General features: G+C 42.0%; 1 protein-coding gene across 1 annotated transcript in view; it reads right to left on the bottom strand.

The window, feature by feature from the left end:
* The window catches only part of WWC1 (WW and C2 domain containing 1), a 73,744-nt gene that overhangs the window by 22,883 nt on the left and 31,195 nt on the right, over positions 1-19,666 (bottom strand). Inside the window, exons 2-8 of the mRNA XM_059825230.1 lie at positions 15,564-15,673; positions 9,589-9,792; positions 7,796-7,872; positions 6,777-6,856; positions 5,709-5,838; positions 5,002-5,148; positions 3,929-4,002 (exon numbers count right to left, since the gene is read on the bottom strand). Of these exons, the coding sequence (XP_059681213.1) occupies positions 3,929-4,002; positions 5,002-5,148; positions 5,709-5,838; positions 6,777-6,856; positions 7,796-7,872; positions 9,589-9,792; positions 15,564-15,673 (822 nt within the window). The remainder of the gene's footprint in view (positions 1-3,928; positions 4,003-5,001; positions 5,149-5,708; positions 5,839-6,776; positions 6,857-7,795; positions 7,873-9,588; positions 9,793-15,563; positions 15,674-19,666) is intronic.

Below are 19,666 nucleotides of genomic sequence, written 5' to 3'. Positions count from 1 at the left end.
ATACCCCTTCACGTGATTAACTCAGGTTAATCTCTCACTCAGGTTCAGTAAATACGTAAGAAACAGAAGCGAAATGCTGTACACGTAACATGAAAGTCCAATATTCATTGCCCTTTGAAAAGGGCTTTGTGATCCGGTGACAGAATTACTGGACTTAAATTGGGCACAACAAATAGTCGCAGGTACTAATATGGATTCATCTCTCTCCAGAATTCGGTTTATGCTACAGAAGTGCACAGGATGGTGCACACCTCCACCAGCAAACCAGCACACATGCAGGCACCGAGCAAACTGAATGCCAACTAGCAAAATCAAAGTGTGTGGAGTAAGTAATAAGATGCAGATCTGGGCAGCAGCAGCTACACGACAGCTGAATGGCCTTGAAGAATAAAGCTTTGTCTCCCAAGCTCCGGAGACCAAGAGGAACTCGAGCCCCGAGAGAGCCTGTGAAGGATTAGGCTCACACAGACTGAGCCGCCTCCTCCATCACAGGAGATAGACTAGAGAGCACCTTTCTGAAGAGAAGCCTCACTTTCTGCAAACCCATTTCCCACAGTACGTTGCTTAGTCTAATTAAAGTTCCATAATTGATAGATATTCAGCTCAACTATTTTTAGGTCTTCTTAGGACCTGTTTTGTTTTTGAGTGCCTGATTAAGTGCAACCCTGTGCTCCAATGAAGAATTAACAGTGGCATTAATTCATAATCCAAGAATTCCTCTGTGCATTTTGAAGGGATATGAGTTTAAGAGGATTGGCTGGCATTAATCTGATCACTTTTGGCATACACTTGCATGGATATGGCTTTTCCACTGGAATTTGTTCTCTATGCATTTCCGAGTCTAAAAGCTTTGTTAAACTAACCTCAAGTTTTACCCTTCGTGAATGATCATTCTTTTTCCCCTTCTCAGTTAAAAGGAGGTTTATGTATTCTCTTTTTCCAACAAAACAGCATCATTACAAAAGAAATGCTTTGCAGACGTTCTGGCATTTGGCTGAAAACTCCAGCCCTTCAGCATTCACTGACCGAGCCTGAACTGTATCACTGCCGAGGCATGCTAGGTTTGCGTTCCAAAGAAACCAGCAATGCTGGGCTTGGGTCACACCATCTTTCTGAATGGCCACTAGCTTGCAAGACTGAACAAAATACAGAACAGGAAGTTCAAGTTTTATTTAACTGTTTTCTTTTTACTTGGAAAAGGTAGTTAGATGATTTATTCATTGCCATATCAAGTCTTTTTTTTTTTTACTGGGGAAAGCTGGTACTCATCTGTGATATAGGCATAACATGGAAAATTTTTAGTCTCTTTGGAGATCGTTCAGAGCACATGCATCTCCACAGAAGCGTACATTACGATGTGCATCCACAACCAATAAATAACAATCCTATATCAGATCAGCCTCTGTTCTTCAGAAAAAAAAAAAATAAAATCAAAGTGGGAGGTGTGGTCTAAACTGACCAGCCAAATACCCACCAGTGTTGCAATGCTGCTAAATGTGACATTGAAATATTCCATCTTAGGAGATTATAAAATATACTTTTAACAGCCCAGAGTTACCACCCTGTCACACAAAACCCAAACTGAAAGTTTAACTGTTAAAGGAACTAAAACAGTGCACAGAGTGCAAGTGCTACACAACTGAGTTACTACAATATGTCTGAAATTGTACAACATAATTTAATTGCGTCTCTGACTACATTTGTGCTGCAGTAGCTATCTCCTTGTTAAGACGTAGCACTGACACCTCTTTTGACGTGATACCCATTACCAGTTACCAAACCAATGAAGCTAAAAGTTTGTCACTGCGGTTGCCGTTCGTTCTTTTTTGCAGGTTTACCATTATCTGCTCTAGGGCTCTCGTCTCACCGGGTTGTGAAAGAAAAGCACTTAGTGGTGGGTAAGGGAACACGCAGAATTCTACCCTGACAGTTCTGGCGTGGTGAAGTTCAGCAGGATATTCACCTACATCCGTGCCTTTGCTCTGGTCCACAACAATACTATAAACAGTGTCTGCTACAGTCCAGCTTCAAAATCATCAGCCCTTTACAAATCCAGTAGTTCTAACCTAATTAATATGGGATCATATTGATTTCAAGGCCTTAAGTTTTACCTTTCCAGATAATGCAGAGCTAATAAGATAGATGTATTTCTGCCTTTTGGCTCCCTTCATAATACGTGCATGGGCAATGTACTTGCTCTTCTATTGTGTTTTTGGAACATTGTAATACTGTGCTGCGAGGACAGGAAACACTTCTAACATCACAAGGAAGAATTTTCGCAGGAGCAGAAGGTTCCTTGTGAGTCACTATATCCATAGTATTGTTCCAGCTTAAAACCAGTGAAGGTATTTGTTTCTGCAGCTCCTACTAAAGACTATGCCAAAACCACAGTGCTCTGATAGCTGGAGACCTTTTCATTTTAGCATCAATTATTCATGCCTATTCAGACCCATCTTTCCTCATGATAATGTTTTTTAAACTCTGAGAAAATCTATAGATAATCTAAGACAGACATGAGGTATCAAACCTTCTTTAACTGCAAGACGGAGTTGTACGCCCTTCATCGTTACTTCAAGTGAACTATTGTGCTGCCTTTATAAAGTCCTGTCTCTTTTTAAAGAGCATATTAATTATCTTCTCAGGTTTGTCATTATTCACTCGCCCCTCCTTGGAAAAAGATACAGGCTGAAGTAAGAGTGCTCCACTTCAATCTGAAGATGTAAAGTCAGTGTGAATTCAATTGCAATCGTGAGCAAAGCTTCGAAGTAAAGAGCAGTTTTAACATCGAAAAATTAACTACTGCACCTGGGGGGTTAATAATATTAGCGTTGTTTTTAAAAGACACAGAAAGATTTGAATGTCAAGGTAGACGTTCATCTTGGATTGGCAAAATAGACAGTTTTGATAAAATTCCTCCATCTAGGAAGAAAAGCGTAAGCTCATGTCAAAAAGCAGCTGGGCACACACAGTCTTTGACAACTGCCACAGATACAGATCAAATTTTATACCACTGAGAAACAGGGCCTATTGACCATGCCAATATACTAAAATAAGAACATTATGAGTAACCTCAGCCTTAAAGCTCTTATGTCTAACCAAGGACCGGAGAAAAATCCTTCTCTTTGCACGTATCGCAAGTACAGATTGTACCGTGCATCTGAAGTTTGTTTTTCTGGAATGGCAAAGTCCCTTTAGAGCAGTTAAAATTGAAATCACCACCACTGATGGTTACATCACTGAACAAGGACTAGACCAGCCAAAGTCTAAATATTGCTTGGTAGGTTTTTTTCTTTAACTAGAGTATTTATCCATAAAAATACAGGTACTTTCTAAACCGTTGAGTTAGCTATTATCTATTAAAAAAGTAAAGCCCAGAAAACTTTTGCCTAAATTAGCCTGCTACGTAGATACGAATTTTTTTAACCTGTTCTTCATTCATCTCAGATCAGAGGACAAGGGTGAAAACTTACATTCTTACAGATAAGCAGATGAGCTCTGAAATTGTAGTCATTGACCATATTTTGATACGGTAGGTGTTAACACAATATACATTTCTCCTTATCTGACTTACAGCCATGCAAACATTCATTTCATTTTGAATAAGGTAAGGAGATGCCTTGCAGTACAGTCTCCTTATTAGGAATGGGGAAGCACTGGCAACAGGCAGCAAAACCACTTATGTCCCCACAGGTGTGGCCAGACTGAATTCTTCATGTATTAGTCACTCCTTAGTAATTTCAAACGGGGGTTATTTATTTCTTGAATGATAACGTTGGCCCAGAAAGTCTATTGCCTCACTTGCTCAAAAATTACCATGTTTATTTAGCAGTAACACTGGGTTTCAATCTGAATGGCACCTTTTCTAGTGAAAGGCATCTTCAGAATAAGCTGTATGACAGCCGAAAGGCACAACAGTCCAAAGAATTACCTTCTCTTTGCTTCTTCGTATTGAAGGCGTAATCTCACTTTCTCAGCCAACTGGTTATTGCTGCTGGTAATAAACTGGGACACAAAATATAAAATCAGCAACTTAGTAACCACTCCTCTTTTGATATTCCCTATTGAAATTGATGATGTTACAAGTTACACTTGCTCTTGTCAAACTCATTTACTAGTTAAACCAATCACAGAATAGGAAAATATTGCCTTTAATTAAACTTTTCATGATTGCTTCAAATACTTAGAAACCCACAAGATTCAGAGGCTCTTTTTGGCCACATCAATCTCAGGCTTCTCTTCTCATGCACACACAAATAGCTTTGTAATCTTTCTTCTTAAATGCTATTTGCAATCTCTAAGTGCTGCGGTGCATTTTGTTTGGGATGACATCTTGCTTTGGTTGTAAAGTCTTAAAGACAAGGGACATCCCCTCATGCCCAAATCCGCCTATCTTTACTCACATGTCTGATGCCCTGACTGAAAGTGGCTGCAAATGTTAAAGTAACGGTTCACAGCAAAGGCTTCTGTAATGTCCTGCGAGACATACGATGCACCCACAGCGCTGACCGAGTCCTTGCTGAGGTTGGCACCAACCTGACAGTTACGATCCTGTTTCACAAGTGGAACTGAAGGTTTATGAGTGCTACATGTTTGATGGCATCAAAATATCCACACATATGCTATTTTTCTCACTCGTAACACACTAAAAGCCAAACGCATTCTTAAGGGAAGGGTCCTCATTAGAGCTTAGCATAGTTGTTCAATGTTTCTGGTCTAGTAGTGTATTACTGCTATAAAGAGCTAAGGGAATATTTGTATCACAAGAAGCTACACCTACAGGCAAAATAAAACTTCCTTCCCTTTTATTCCCACCTGGGTTGTTCTAATAGCAACAGTGTGGGGAAACAGCAGGTTGCCTTTAGAGATACATTAACATTGCACACAAAAATGAAGGTCACACTGAAGTTTAAACCAGGAGAAGGTATAATTTCATAGATACTTGCCCGTGCTTGGAAACTCGGAACGTCTCCACGCGCACTTGGTTTCTCACGCATTACTCACATTTCCCGAAACATCTGTCTGGGAGCTGACATCCAGGTACTGGCGGGGTAACAAAGGGCTGGAGCTTTCCACGGACACGCTGCTGGCCCACAGGTCTGACTGGGATCCTCTGTCATTCACAAAGCTGTCTTTTAACCTGGCTAAGCTCTAAAACCATAGAAAGCCATGAGGTGAGCTCGCTTCTGCTCAAAGTACCTCAGCAGCTACATAGCTTTAGCCTAAACTACACGATTAAGATCTGACCGTGTTTACTGTGCGCACTCAGACCCCGCAAACATGAGGTCAGGCATGGCTGGACTGCACCAGCCACAGCACGGAGCAGCCCGCAGGCATTAGCACACCATGCAAGCCGGACAGACAAGCTCTCTGATGGAGATGGCAGACCAAGTGGGCCGCAGTGTTTTCACAGCTTCTCCAGATCTGCTTTTTGACAGCAGTACAGTCAGACTGGTTCATTCTTGACCAATAAACCCTGAGACAAACACTCATCTCTAAGCAAGTGCTTACTACTGTTAGTTGCTATATTTTATACTTCTTATTTCCAGGATCTGAAGAACAAAAAGGCTGCAGTCCAACCACAACACCATTTATGTTAATAAAAATCTCGATTACATGTCTGAAATACAAAATACTTAAATTGCTTCTCAGAAATTCAACCTGATAGCAATGGCGACACGAAATACTATAAAGTCATCCTATTTCAATACCTGAATGAGGTCTTGTTTTTCCTTCTCCCCTGATGTGATGGCCTTCTTGAGAGCTTTCATTTCACTTAAAATAGCTTGTGCTTCATCAAGTTTGTAGCCACCTTGAGTATCAGACATTTTCATGTCAATTCTGTGTGGAAATTAAAAAAAAAAAATGCAAAAAACCCTTTATGAAGTCCAGTTAATTTAATCATCCCAGATGCATGCATCTTGACATTAATTTTTAAGAAAAACACACTCCAAAGTATACCAAAGACAACAGAAGGAACAAAGAACCCCACTCATCACCGCCTAAGTTACTCCACTCAGAAGTACATTAAGCTTCAGAACTCCGATTTTAGCCGTATCACCTCTTTGACTTCTTAGGTAGGACAAAGATGCACACGAAACCCCCAGAACACTATGTTTGGGCAGACTGCTGCTAGTTACCTTGTTTCTAAACCAGAGAGGATCAACTGAGCCATCTATGAGAACTACCTCATTTTCAGTCACGATTTCAAAAACCAGGCACAGATCTCACATGCACGGATGTATTTGCTTGCACAACCTAATTACAAGCTGCCTCATTCTTCCCTCCTCTCAAAGGAATTTTACCGCAGTTGACATTTATAGTAAATAAGATATTAAGCAGTGACACTACTTAAAACATGCCAGATGCCTATTCATACAAAGGTAAGTACCTGAAACTTTTCCTCCCCTTCCACTCCACCACAAATTTTTCCTCAGTGCCCTAAAACAATAGCTTTTATAGTTAAGACAATAGGCTGTACTGTGTCATCCATATTGAGCAATACTGAGTAAAACAGAATACCATTTAACTGGCGAGATCCTGGTTCAAAATCTTTTTGCCATGAAGTCAGTTCTGATGTGGTCAATCACATACAGGCACTGATTTGAGAGAACCACCCCCATGGCTGTGTACTGCTTTCAGTTGCATGTGCCTAAAGATAGCAGCAGCAACATATTTCAGCTTACGTTATTTAGGCAGCTATTTATAAATGTAGAGGGGGATGCATTACAAGCCAGACATGTTCTACACTGAAAATCAGATCTTGAGAGAAAACTTACTTCTTCAGTGTTTGAAATCCATGCTCTTTGTACTGGAGCTCTTGCTTCATGTGAGCTACTTCTCTCTTGAGTTTATTAACCTGTAACAAGGCGTCACATTTTTAGAATGAAACTTTAGATGAGTATTTAGGTACAGCACTACCCGTTCAATTCAAAACTTATTCAGTGTAGACAGTACTCTAAATAAAGTTTCCAGATAATCAGTTCATCTCAACAGCAGCTGACAGCCCTGACTGCATGCTCATCAGGACTTTATCGCTGGCTAGGGATTTATCCAGTACCCAGATATTACACCACTTAATAAGGGGCTCAAGGGAAGTTCCAACCTCATAAGCAGAAAAGCTGAGAAAAATTCAAAAGAGACAGGAATGAAACACATGTCGATTTTACTCAGTAATGTTTAAAACCTTCCCAGTCATTAAAAAAAAAGGCATTAAGCATCAGGACAGGAGTTACACGGCAGTGATAGAAGCCGTCCTCCAAGATAACAAACTAAAAGGCCCCACTGCATGAGTAACGCAGCAGGATGATAATACGTATTGTAAATTCACTGACCCTACAGCTTGCTGTTTTATATTCCTCCACAGAGGCCAGACTGACCTACTTTACTTTAGTCCTTTCTTCTTCCCAAACTGAGCTCTGCATGAGAGCACACACTGCCGCTGCTAACAACCCACACTAAGCCCAGGACAAAACAGCTGCCAGTCTCTGGAGAGAACTCGCAGCTCTCCGGCGCTGCGGCACACCGAGGAGCCAGCACGCAGCTACATACCCCACAGCGTATCTGTACAGCAGTATGTACTGCCAGCTTCCAAGGAACTCTGAAGTCCAAGGGAAAAAAAGTGTTTCAAACTCTTAAGACGGCAACGTTTGAGAATTCTGATAAATTATCTCCTAGATTAAGAATGGCAACATTAGCTCTTTCAACTGCTTTGGCATCTCCTTTTAGTATTTGCCACGGGGTTTAGAAATACCTGAAGATTACTTGTGGCAAGCAAAGGTCCATTCGTACTGCTTACCCTGGATTTTGTAGTAGCAATCTCTGCTTTGAGGATCTCAGGGTCATACTTGGAACTTGACGATGAGCCAGAGAGCACTAGAACAAATACAACACCCAGTTTAGCAGCTCTACCTTCTTCCTTACTCTTCTACCAGCGCCACCACAGATCAAGACCTTCCATCACTCCTGCACACCCAGATCTCCACGCATTGCTGCTGCAGGCCTTTTACCCATTTTCCAGATATCTTCTCGCCCCTCAAAGGCAGGGAGAGGCAATAATGCAGTCAAGTACTCCACAAAAAGTGTATACTACTAAAGAGGCCAGAGCATGTTCCACATCTCCAAAGTCTCGATTTGTTCCAGGTTAACACATTTAAGTCAGACTCCCAAACAGGTTCACTCCATTCAATAGTGTGGCTTCCTGCATTTCCCAAGGCATTTAACAGAACTGAAGGGACAGGAATTACATAAAGGTTTACTTTATTTTTTTTTTTTAGGCTTTCTCATTGAGTAAACAATCCACTGAATGTTTAGAAACAAAGAAAAGCAAAGAATGAGAAGAAACTGAAAAATGCGATGCAAGCCTTCTCACAGCCTTGAGGACACAACCAATCATACAATGTGTCACACCGGATTAAATCAATGTCCCATTAAGAGCAGAATTCGCTTCTCAGCAGCGGTTAAAACCCTTCTGCTTCAGAAGGTACAGAAGTTCCCCAATGTGCAATGTTGTTAGAGGTAGCTGTAGGCAAGGGAGATGCTTTGATCCTTGCAGCCATCAGTTTATGCCCTATAAAACATGGGAAAGCGTTTCTAGTTCTTTCTGTTTGGTTGTATTTTTAAAGCCAGATCACATAACACCAATTGTTCTTAGTGTAATGCTCTGGTATACCAGTTCTTAGGTAGAGCGCTCTTACGAAAAGACCAAAAACTACTTCAGAGATGACGGACAGGACCCTAGTCAAATAAGAATCCTTCAGCTGACAGAAAACTACTTAAATACTTTCTATCATCAGGCAGAGGATTAGCCAGTGGAATTCATCACCGTAAGATAAAACTCAGCAAGAGTGAAGTGGGGGAGGTCAGTCCATTGATGTGGCTAGCAAGAACATAAAAAGTTTGCAATACTAAGGATTATTTAAAAAAAATATTCTAGAAGACTTCCAGGAAATAAATCCTCCTCTGGACATCTTCCAGCTCCTAACTACTTAACCACAAGGAGGAAATTTGGCCTTCTATAAACATTTCTGCACTAACTCTTGAAGCAACAGGTATTGATATTTCCTGTGTGACAAAGAATATGGAGCACAAAACAACGTTCTTCAGACACAGCGAGATAATCCACCAATGTTAGCTTTTACATGGCATAAAATACAGACCCTTAGCTCCCCGAGACAGTCACTCAACTACCTGGGATGCTAAACTCCAAAAGGACCTGGGGATGCTCTCTGAGATGAGCCTTCTTGGCTTGTTTCTATACTTTGGACAGGGGAATCAAGGAAAATATCGTGTAACTTCATTTTTTCACATTGGGCCAACCATCACATTTTTTCACATTTCTTGAAGCCCGTGCTGAAAATCTGCACGCTCGCTCCAGTGACTGAGCCAACCGCAACCATGTTTCATAACAATTATCCTTTACCAAATAGGTGCTAGGCAGCTATTGCTTTTGAGACAAACTGAGCAAACATGGAGAGTGACATGACATAACACATCCCAGTGCTCTATCAGAAGACAAGCTTCAAGCATTTTACTGTCCTAGTGGGTTCACGACTGAGAAAGTCACTCAATAAGAGTTCACTAACTACTCACAGCTGGTCTGAGAGCCCAGTTTGTGCTCCCAAACATCATGCAGCTGCCGGTATTCTTGCTGGGCCAATTCAAGCCTCTGCTGTTTCACTTGATAGATCTCCTTCTGTGCAGCAATCGCCTCCTGGGCCAGGACAAGATAGTCTTTCAGCATATGCTCCTGCTCCCGCCGCCATTGCACACGAGGGTCTTCTATCTGTGTAGTTTCTTAGAGAGAAAACAGAGGGAGGCAAGATCAATGGAAAGCAGGTTTGTACTGCTGCCTGAAGAAGCTCCACCATTTATGGCTATATGTTGAAATAGCCCCTTGCCCCATACCCTAATAAAAAAGTGGATTAAGGACGTTTTCCTTTTTTCTTAGGAGGTGACTGTTCATCCACAATGAACTCCAATGAGCTCCGCCACGCTGAATCACCGCATAGAACAATTCGTGACAAAATCATCGTACAACTCTCCAGCTCCTCTGCTGCTGAAGTCATCCTGGTTCTGCCTCTTAAAACATCCGCACAAGCATATGCACACGTAAGCTCTAAGATACTGACATTGACAGTTAGACTTATCTTTATTGTAACTGCTTTATAATATTACTGATAAAATACCTCTACTATTTCACCGATAAAAAACTTTCAGAAAACATCATTGCCACATGACTGTATTTTACTGCATCTGACAACATGAAAGCAACTACAACTCTGCCCGTCCTGTTTGGCTGCCAAGTGGCGTTTATTAAAAAGGGGAAAGATGACCTTCTCACTCAGATTCCATAGGTAAGTAAAAATAAAGACTCATTAAATCACAGAATGCATTCATGAAAGCATCTCAAATGACATTATATAAACAGCACCTCAGAAGGGGAGTAAACATTTCCTCCACTGAAAGCAGGCACAGCAGTAAATCACTGCAGAATACAGGAGGCGGAGTTTAAGAAAAATATTTTTTGGTAACATAGGCAACGCAGTCATGAACAGCTACACCACTTCCATCTCCGTTACCCCAACACAACCAATACATTGCTTTTCAGGTTTCTAATCATGAAAAAGGCATAAGGTCACAGACGCGCAGCTAGTCCTAATACTAATTAGGCAAATTTATTGTCCGTATTTGTCTCGGTTTTGTGAAGAAGTGACCAAAATATTTTTTATTTCTCTTTCAAGGCTATTATATGTTCTTGCTTGGAACAGGTTCCAATATTCAGTTGACTAAGTGCTCTAAACTGTCTAAACTACTGTGCTTGAATAAGGATGCCTAGTTACTACATAATGAATAATTAATAAAAAGGAGCCGCTTGAAACTATCAGTAGGAATCTAATCTGCATATCTTAAGAGCCTCTTTAAATATTTAGTAAAAGCTGCCACAAATGGAAGGTATGAGCAGTTCTTAAGCGAGTCAGGCGTAAGACTAACACCGCAATACACAGGAGGTAGGGAAGAGAACAGTTTGACAATAATCCCAGGAGCAGAACTAGAAATAAAGAATTTTACCCAAGGGATGGACACTCATCCATTTTCACAAGCTGTCCATGATCATGCTGAGGAGAAAATTAACAGGATACTCCAGCAATAACTTGTTTTAACAGTATCTCAAGACCCGAAAGAACACACGGCATTTCAAGTTACATAGCAAAACTTAGAGAAGCTGCAAAAGATGATTAAAAAACACTTCTAAGACACCAACAGTATAGTTTGTAGAAGCATTTCAATAAAAAGTCCTTTACAGGCCCTGCTAGCAGAAGCAGCATTTCAGCTGATGTAATATTAAAGCTAAGCCTGGACCTGAAAAACTGCCCCAAAATAACCTGAGGAAAAAGCAGCTGCTTGTGCCAACTGTAGGTGCTGGTGCCCCCCCCCAACAGCGCTACGGTCTCTCTTGGAAGGAGCAAAAGGAAAGTCAGGAAGAGACAGCAGCATACCAACTATAAGACTCTGAAATCCCCAGACTCCTGTCTCTATTCTTGCCCCCAAACCCATCTTCCAGATAACCATTACCCAGACCCAGATGGAGTAACTCCCTTTGCTCCACAGTTGAACCAGAAGGGGAAAGTCTGCTGAGAGTTACCCAGAGAGCTGCCCCCCGTATTCCCAGACACGCAGCTTCCCCGGACCAGCCTGCATGAACAAGCACCAGCAACCATTATTTCAATTTTAATGAGGATGTTGGCACGACTCTTGAAGTCTATCTAATTCAGGACACTGGGTCATAAGCCTACCTGTACCTATGGCTTCTTCAAGCTTGGTTATTTCTGGTTTTCCCTTAAACTAGCAGCCCTTTCTTCCTATAATCCCAAGAAGGGCGGTGGAAGCTGCTGCAGGGAAATCCCTCTGGTATAAGCAACCGGGAGGAAGACTAGAAAAATCTACATCAACCTCAACGCCTCTGTTAGGAGGTGAAACACTAACACTGCCCCAAACACACGCACTACCTGACAAAGCGAACACTTGGCAGCCAGCTCATGGAGAGGATAGGCAATGCACTTATGTACTGAAACTGCTTTGTTCCCATTTTTCTCAATATTCACCTCAACCTTTTCAGTAATCACAGCACTAACTGTATCCCCTTGATTGCAGCTTTTATTTTCAAACATATAACAACAATCTATGAAAACGTTGGCCAAGGGCTCTTGATCTGGCCCGGCTACTGAGAAATGCAAAATACATTCAAAAGTCAGATGAAAGGACTACAGAAATGCAGGCTATTACATCATTTGTTGTCTTGTGAATTTTTAATTTAATGTTGAGCTTGTCACAAACAAATCTGCTTCACGTTTGAAGAATGTAGTCCTACTATGCTTGCATCAGCATCTGGCAATAAAATCATTGCTTCTTTGTGCAAATCAAATTCCAAAGAAGTTCTCCCAGAGAGAGACACTCAGGGCTATGCATTAACACTGTATTAGGAATATTCTGGGTACTCAATTCAATTGTATTTATCTTGCCTCAGAGAGGAGGTTAGAAGTGTTTTCCATCTCACTTTTTTTAATGGCTCCTGGCTTTAGATTTAATTTAGGTCCGTCCTTGGGCTTGTTTCTGATAATTAGTCTCAAATACTTCAAGCGTGCAGAAAGAACCAACATGTCTCCATCCCTTTCACACCCTCTGATGAGGGTTCCTTCCTGCCCAGGGAATCTGCAAGAGCTCCTTGGAGAGGAATAAGGTTTTGGACACTCTCCAGAGGCTACTTCAACTTAAACCACAAAATGAACCTCTTGATTAGCTGAATGTAAGTGGATATGGTTTGCTTTATCATGATTTGGACTAGAGCTGGCATAAGAAATAGGGTCATGATTTTGTTTCTCTTCTTTTTATCTGCAATTCTAGATCAAGTCTTGTAGCCTTTGGCATCCCACAGAAGTGAAGCTTTTTAAGAGCAACTGCTGTGCATGTTTTGAAGCCTTCTCTGCACACCCTTGAAGCCTGCGATGCTTTTGAGTGGCATAGAGCAGGGCTATCTGCCCCAGACCATGCAGGGCTCAGACCTCCAACTGGATCTTTGCACATCCACGCTGGGGCCAACTCAAATGTACAGCTAAGATCACGTTTGGTTTGTCCCACCTACACGCTGCAGTTTCTGCTAGCTGAAACACTCAGGAGGTCTGACAAGCTTCCACGTCCCAGAGCAGGCTTCAGATCCAGGGGTTTTTCCTGCACCTGAACTGTGTCCCCCCAGGACCACAGCTAGCCATCCTTGTTTAGGCAAATGCCAGTGGAGTAAGTTAATGCCCCAGTTTGGGCTGGGATGGGCCACAGTGACAATAAGCACTCAGCTTCCTCCAGTGCGGATAAGAGAGGAACACAAACGAGAAGATAAAAAAAATCTCAAACTGAAGAGAAAGTTCAGAGGGGACAAAGAAAAGACTGTTGGAAACATCCTCTCCTTTTACTTGATCCAATGTTTTCCCTGTGGTCAGAGGAGATGCTGATGTTCACTTCAGAAGGTGGGCTGAAAATTATTTCTTTTGGGGACAATGCCAGTTCCCACAGCACCTGCAGAGGCTTACATCTACTGCAACAGTCCACGTCACTGCTTGATAAACCAGAGGAGGGAACTGATCCAAGGGAAAAACCACCAAGCCCCACAGATATTTCATTAGAAAGGGACAGGGAACAAACAGCTTCCCCAAAAGCATTGTACGGGTAAAACTGAATTGGCAGGAACCTCTTAATCCAACACTGCTGCCTAACACAGCAAAGCCCTTGAGAGGCACTGGAAGGTGGCATGCCCCTGGTTCTGGGCCTGGAGCACCCTGGTAGGCATCTCCCACGTCCCAGCACCTGATACAGCAAACCTCCAACCACCAGAGAAGGGAAAAGAAGTCCAACCGTATTTTTGACTCCTCTGGAGAGCTTGCTCAGGCTCTTCTCCCTTCTGGCTGCACACAGTCATGAAAACATTAAATCATTTGGAAGGAGGTAAAAAGAAATCTTAACAAGACTTCTAACTGCAGCTCTTACTCCTTTTGGAAGTGCAGTCAGCACAGGAATAACCCAGACTGAAGTGCGACTGGAAAAAGCATTAAGATTCAGACTGTCTTTAAAAAGCAACCTCAGCGATAACTCTCCAGAGTGCTTTCTCGTGAAAGTGAAATGGACACAAGACATGGTCTTACAGACCTGTAGGAGACCTCAATTTGTGTCTTGCAATTTAGCATCTTCTCAAGCAAAGTTTGTCCAGTCCTCTCCCCTGCAGATCTCCCTTATGGGATCCTGTACACTTGTCTACCCTTTCTTCCCCACTATCCTTCCCTGAAGGAGGAAAAATCAACATCCCCAGCCTCACAGAAAAATAACTAGGATAAAGCCATTTAAAGATATGTAAATACTTGATACTGCGATGACATCTGGAGACATTTGATCTTTGTATTGCAGAGGGCAGTTAGTTATTAGAAATGCAGAATGAAAAAAGCACTAAGAGAAGCTGCTAAAACCTGGAAGGTGCAGTCTCAGGGCACAGGAAAATGTGGCTTTTCAGAAAAAGGGAAGGGTGTGAAGATAGCCAAGAAAAAAAAACAGTCAGACTTCCACATTTTTATTTAAAAAAAATTGTAACGTGCTGAAACAAACAAACAAAAAATCGCCAGAGTTCTCAGTTGAACTCCTAGAAGCAGTTTAAAAAAACCCCACCAACAAAACACCCCCAAAACCTTCAAGGCACTTTAGTCTTTTAGAAGTTTTTCTTTTTGCATGAGTTAAACACCCCCGAAAGGGCCTGGTTCTGCTGTGAACTTCTGGACTGCAATTGGAGCTCTTCTGTAAAGAGAACCAAAGTCACTGATTTATTTTGTTTATTGCTTTTTTCCAGGGGATTTGTTCTAGCACAACCCAACAGACATTTCATAACAACATTTGTAATGCTATATCAAGTTCTGCATTTTCTTATGATTCAAATGAGCTTAACACTTCTGATCTATCAAGCAATCTAACAAAGACAGTAAGCAGTGGCTTATTTTGAGGATACAGAATAAAACCACCACAAGCCTGAACTTAACTCTTTTTCAACTCACACACCTCTCAGGATATCCCAAGCCTACCTCAAAGTTTCCTTTCCAGTAAAGGCAGCGTGAACTGCTGCAGCTCAGGGAGCTCATGCAGTCATTCCGTTTATCCTTGCCAGGGGAATAAACACAAGACCTTTGCACTGTTTCCAATGGTGTTGCCACAAGGACAAATTCCAGACTAAGAACAAACTCCGGATCACTGCTACCTAATTGGACTCCTCGGTATAGCCAAATCTTACAGAGGTGTGTCCATAGTATCAGCTTGAACATGACTACTGATTTGAAGACTGAAAACCAAAAGGTCTCAAATTCCTGTTTTAGAGAGGGAAGTAACTTGTACGATGGAGGACAGGACTTGATTTCACGAGCTGCAGATCTCATCTACTCTAAAGCATGCTGTTAGCGATTTTGTGGTTTTGTGTTCAGTGTATTTTAACACAGGCACAGAACAATCACTCTGTAAAAATACAATAACGTGTCACTTACTGGTGTTGTGGTCTATGTAATAAACTCCAACCTGAGGATCATAAGCTTCTTCCCATCCTAACGGCAATTCGTCACTAATGCAGTCTGCAAAGGTTAGTGGTTTAGTATACCTGAAATGCAAAATAATATTTAGGATGAATAAAAGAACACGCCCACATGTCTATTCCAAACAACTGACCAGAAAACAAGTACCACAAGGGCTTCAATGTAGAAAACAACGCAAGCTGAAAACTATTTTAAAGCTTTTGTTCTTATCAAATAATACTCCACAAACTCTTTCCTTTCTTCATCTGAAGTTACAGCAAGATGAACTCATTTTGACAGAGCTCCCAAGCCTTGCCCAGCTCAGCCGGTACTCGCTCAACAAAGGAACATTAAGAACTTTGCCAGAAACAATCCTCATCTCTCAAGTGAAAGAACAAGACTGTTTGCAAGCAAGTCCTGTATCAAAAATATGTAGACAAGGAGCAAGATGAGAAATGCAATTTGCATAGCATGAATAATTAAGACTGCACAATCAATAGCAAGTGCTGAGGACTGTGGGACCACTTGTCATGCAACTCCACTCATTTGCATAGCAGTATGTTCTGTTTCATTAATGACTAACTAGATTAGCTTCTCAGTATCGCGAAAATGCATAACCCACTCCGTCCAAATGAGGAAGCATTTCCGCAATACTGCTCTGATGAGTTTTTCTGTTAGCGACCACATCCAGCAACAGTCTCAAGGCTCATATGGCTAAAAACAAAGCTTAGAGTACCTACTTCTTGAGTGACCCCACAGATTTTAGTCACCAAAACCATGCCCCTTTCCTCCCTTTGACTCTGAGCTAACGAGGTCCAGCAAAACTACTAACCAAGTGTATCACTGCAGGGAGGCAGAAGGCAGGAAGCATTAAGCTTGCAGGTACCCCACATATCCAGCTGCCAGAAGCATAATATACCACAGGCCCATAGATCTGTGACCCCAACGCACCGCACGTGGCCTGTCTGGAAGGAGGGCCACGACTTCGTGCCGGGGCCCGTGAGTCGGACTTACCAGAAGAGCCCTTTGGGCAGAGAGCACGGGACACACGGTAAGCCACCACAGCCCCCCTCTAGCAGTTACGCTGCACATACTAAGAGCAACTCGGTCAAAAAGCAGCCACGGAACTGTACCAAACTCTGCCACGTACAAGCGGCATGCCACAGGAAGGTAAGGTGGTTAAGAAAGCAATTTTCCAACCCACTCTAAGAGACCGAACAGGTTTGCAGAAAGCCTTTCATATCCAAAGGTAATTCAGCAGGGTTCGACAAAGAGTTTTATTAAGTTCTGAGCACACTTGAGCATACTTCATCTGGAGGCACTGAGCAACCAACTGGTCACCTCATATTAACATCTTACAGTCACTCACTAGTGTGAAGGGGAAGTTTAGCAAAAAGCCTCCAACCATAAGAGGTTCAACATCAAATCAACATTTAATGACTAACATAATTCCCCCCCAAAACACGACCTGGAGGTCTGCTACACGGTAAGAACGAGGAGGAAAAATTTCTGTAAAAGCTACATAAGCCACTAAGATCCCTACTCACCTGCTGCTGCATTTCACTTTCAACACATTGCCTTTGCCATCTGAAGCAGTGTTTGAATCACTATTTTCTCAGAAAATTTCAATTTAAAGCTCTGCAGTGCAAAAAAAAAAAAAGAACTCAGAGCTTCACAACATGTAACTGTGAAACTTAATATTAAATTTCACTGAAAGGTTTATTCTTACTGTTCTTCATCTAGATTGTGTACCAAAAGCTTGTTTGTATAGAAAATAGAGATTACCGGAAAGGAAAATAGAATCTCAGTACTTCTGATTGTTATCCCTTATCCCATGTTCTTCCCTGTGATCAAGCTGTTTCCTCAGCCCAAGAGTACTCAGTATGTGCTGCTCTGAGCTGATCAAGTCAAAGATGCACAAGGGTAAAAACGCAGAGCAAGGTCAGATACAAGCAACTCTCTGGAGATAACACAGATGAAAGTGCTGTTGCAAACATGACGGCAATTTTAACTTAAGCACTAGGGTTAGCGCTTTCACCTCTCTGAAAACTGAACTGCTAACGTGAAATAAAAGCAAGCGGAAGCAGGACAGGTAGAGAAGAGGGGAGGAGCAGTGCTGACCACTGGACTCCGGAGGACCTGCTCTCATCCCTTAGAAGGGCACAGACACACCGGGACAACACGGCCGGTATCAGAGAACACAGCCTGCCCTGGCCGGGCTGCCCAGCACCTCCGCTGTGCCACACAGCAGGGCACGGCCGCAGCTGAGCTCCCCTGGGCAAAGCAGGGTGCAGACACAGGGGTGCTCCTGAGGGTGCCTTCTCCTTCAAGCCCATCCAAACAAAAGCAGAAAAACCTCAGTGTCTTCAGGATGGTCGTCCATTTGCAAAAAACAGAACAAAAGCATATCACAAGAACCGGTCTCCGCTTATCTTCTTGTGACCTAAGAATCAAGCTGATTTTTAAAAGCTGTCTAAGGGCTGGTCTCAACCTCACACACATCAGGAAAACCAGCTTGATGACACTTAAACGTAACTGCTGAGGACTTGTGTTGCAGTAATAACTGATTGCCCTGATAAGCATGACATTGTTCTCCCAGGGCCAAATATTTTATTAAAAAAAATTCAGTGAAAAAAGTTTCACCTGTACTCCGTGATAAAGCCTAAATGTAATGCTTATTAGATGTTATTTGGAACAAGGGAAAGGAGGAAAAGTTAGTATTTATTTATTTGTAAAAAGGTATTTAAAGTCAGCAGGGACAGAGTGTGCCATCTAGGCCACACGAAGTCCAAGTGGTCTTTTCCAGTGCATCATTTGATTAGTAACAGTCAAAATACTGCTGTGAATTGGTTTTATGATTGCTGTTTTGCTACTTCTATAGAGAGTTTGTCAGAAGAGGTGTCATTTCATCCCGGGTTTGCACGGTCTCTAACCTTGTACACCAGCTTCCATCCAGCCCTATGGACTGATGAAACCAGAAACCACGCGTTTCCCATATCTCAGCTCAGCGTTTTTGGAGAGTGATCCAAACAAACATCCCTCAACACGGGGCAGTAACTAAAGCCACACTTGAAGTATATGAGGTGAGGGTGTGCTTCAGGCATAAAACATACCTCAGTAGCTCTGCAGCAAAATTCTGCTCAAGAGTCACTTTTTTAAAAAAAAACCCCAACATTGAGCTGCACTATCAGGCCCAGGACTTGGGACTACTTTCATCACGGAATGGCACTGTAGTGCCAACTTCAACGGTCCAAAGTTTAATACCAAACTCAAAGCTTCGGCTCAGCTTTTGTCCAGTCCTATTTTGCTAGAAGCAGCTGAATCCCTTCTAGAAGGAAGGAATGTGCTCAGGAACTGTCAGACTCGATAGGAAGCCAGGACCAAGCAACTGAAGGATGCTTATGCCTATTTTCCGTATGAAGTGTAATGCATGAACTACATCCAGTCAGTTCTTTCAGTTGGAGTTTTGGAAAAAGGGGAAAAAAAAACCAAGGCAGGATCAGCCTGCTATAGCAGTGACACAAACCAGCTGGAGACTTGCCAGTTTCTAGGGCTCAGAAACAGACAATAATTTCACCTTTGAGATTCAGATTTTCAGCATATCTCACAAGGAGCACCCACCACCAAGCATGGACTCGTGCTGTCCTCCCTGGCTGACCACAAACTTGCGACTAACCCATTTGTACAGAGGAGTAAGTATTCATTAAAAGAGAAATCTGTCATTCAACTAGCAAACAGAAGAGTAATTAGTTTTAGAATTAAGAGAGTAATTCCATTTATTACAGACAACATATGTCATATAGCTATTTCCCTAAATGACTGCAGCTTCATAACCAAATTACTTACTCTTTTAAACTCCTTTCTCTTGCTGTTGTGGGAAAAACTGGCACAAATCAAAGCAGCAATGCTACAATTACAGATGAGACACATGCAGTATGTTGTGTAGCCAGACTATGAATAAAGCATAAAAAGAAAAAGGAGATGATTTCCTTGTTTTGAGATACGATTTTAGGGGTCATTATGAAGACTGAAATAAACAGTCTTCGTAACAAAAAGTCCAAAATCAAGCATCTCCCTAA

This window comes from Gavia stellata, chromosome 16, assembly GCF_030936135.1.
Source record: "Gavia stellata isolate bGavSte3 chromosome 16, bGavSte3.hap2, whole genome shotgun sequence".
Lineage (NCBI taxonomy): Eukaryota > Metazoa > Chordata > Aves > Gaviiformes > Gaviidae > Gavia > Gavia stellata.
This window is presented reverse-complemented; position numbering and strand designations above follow the sequence as displayed.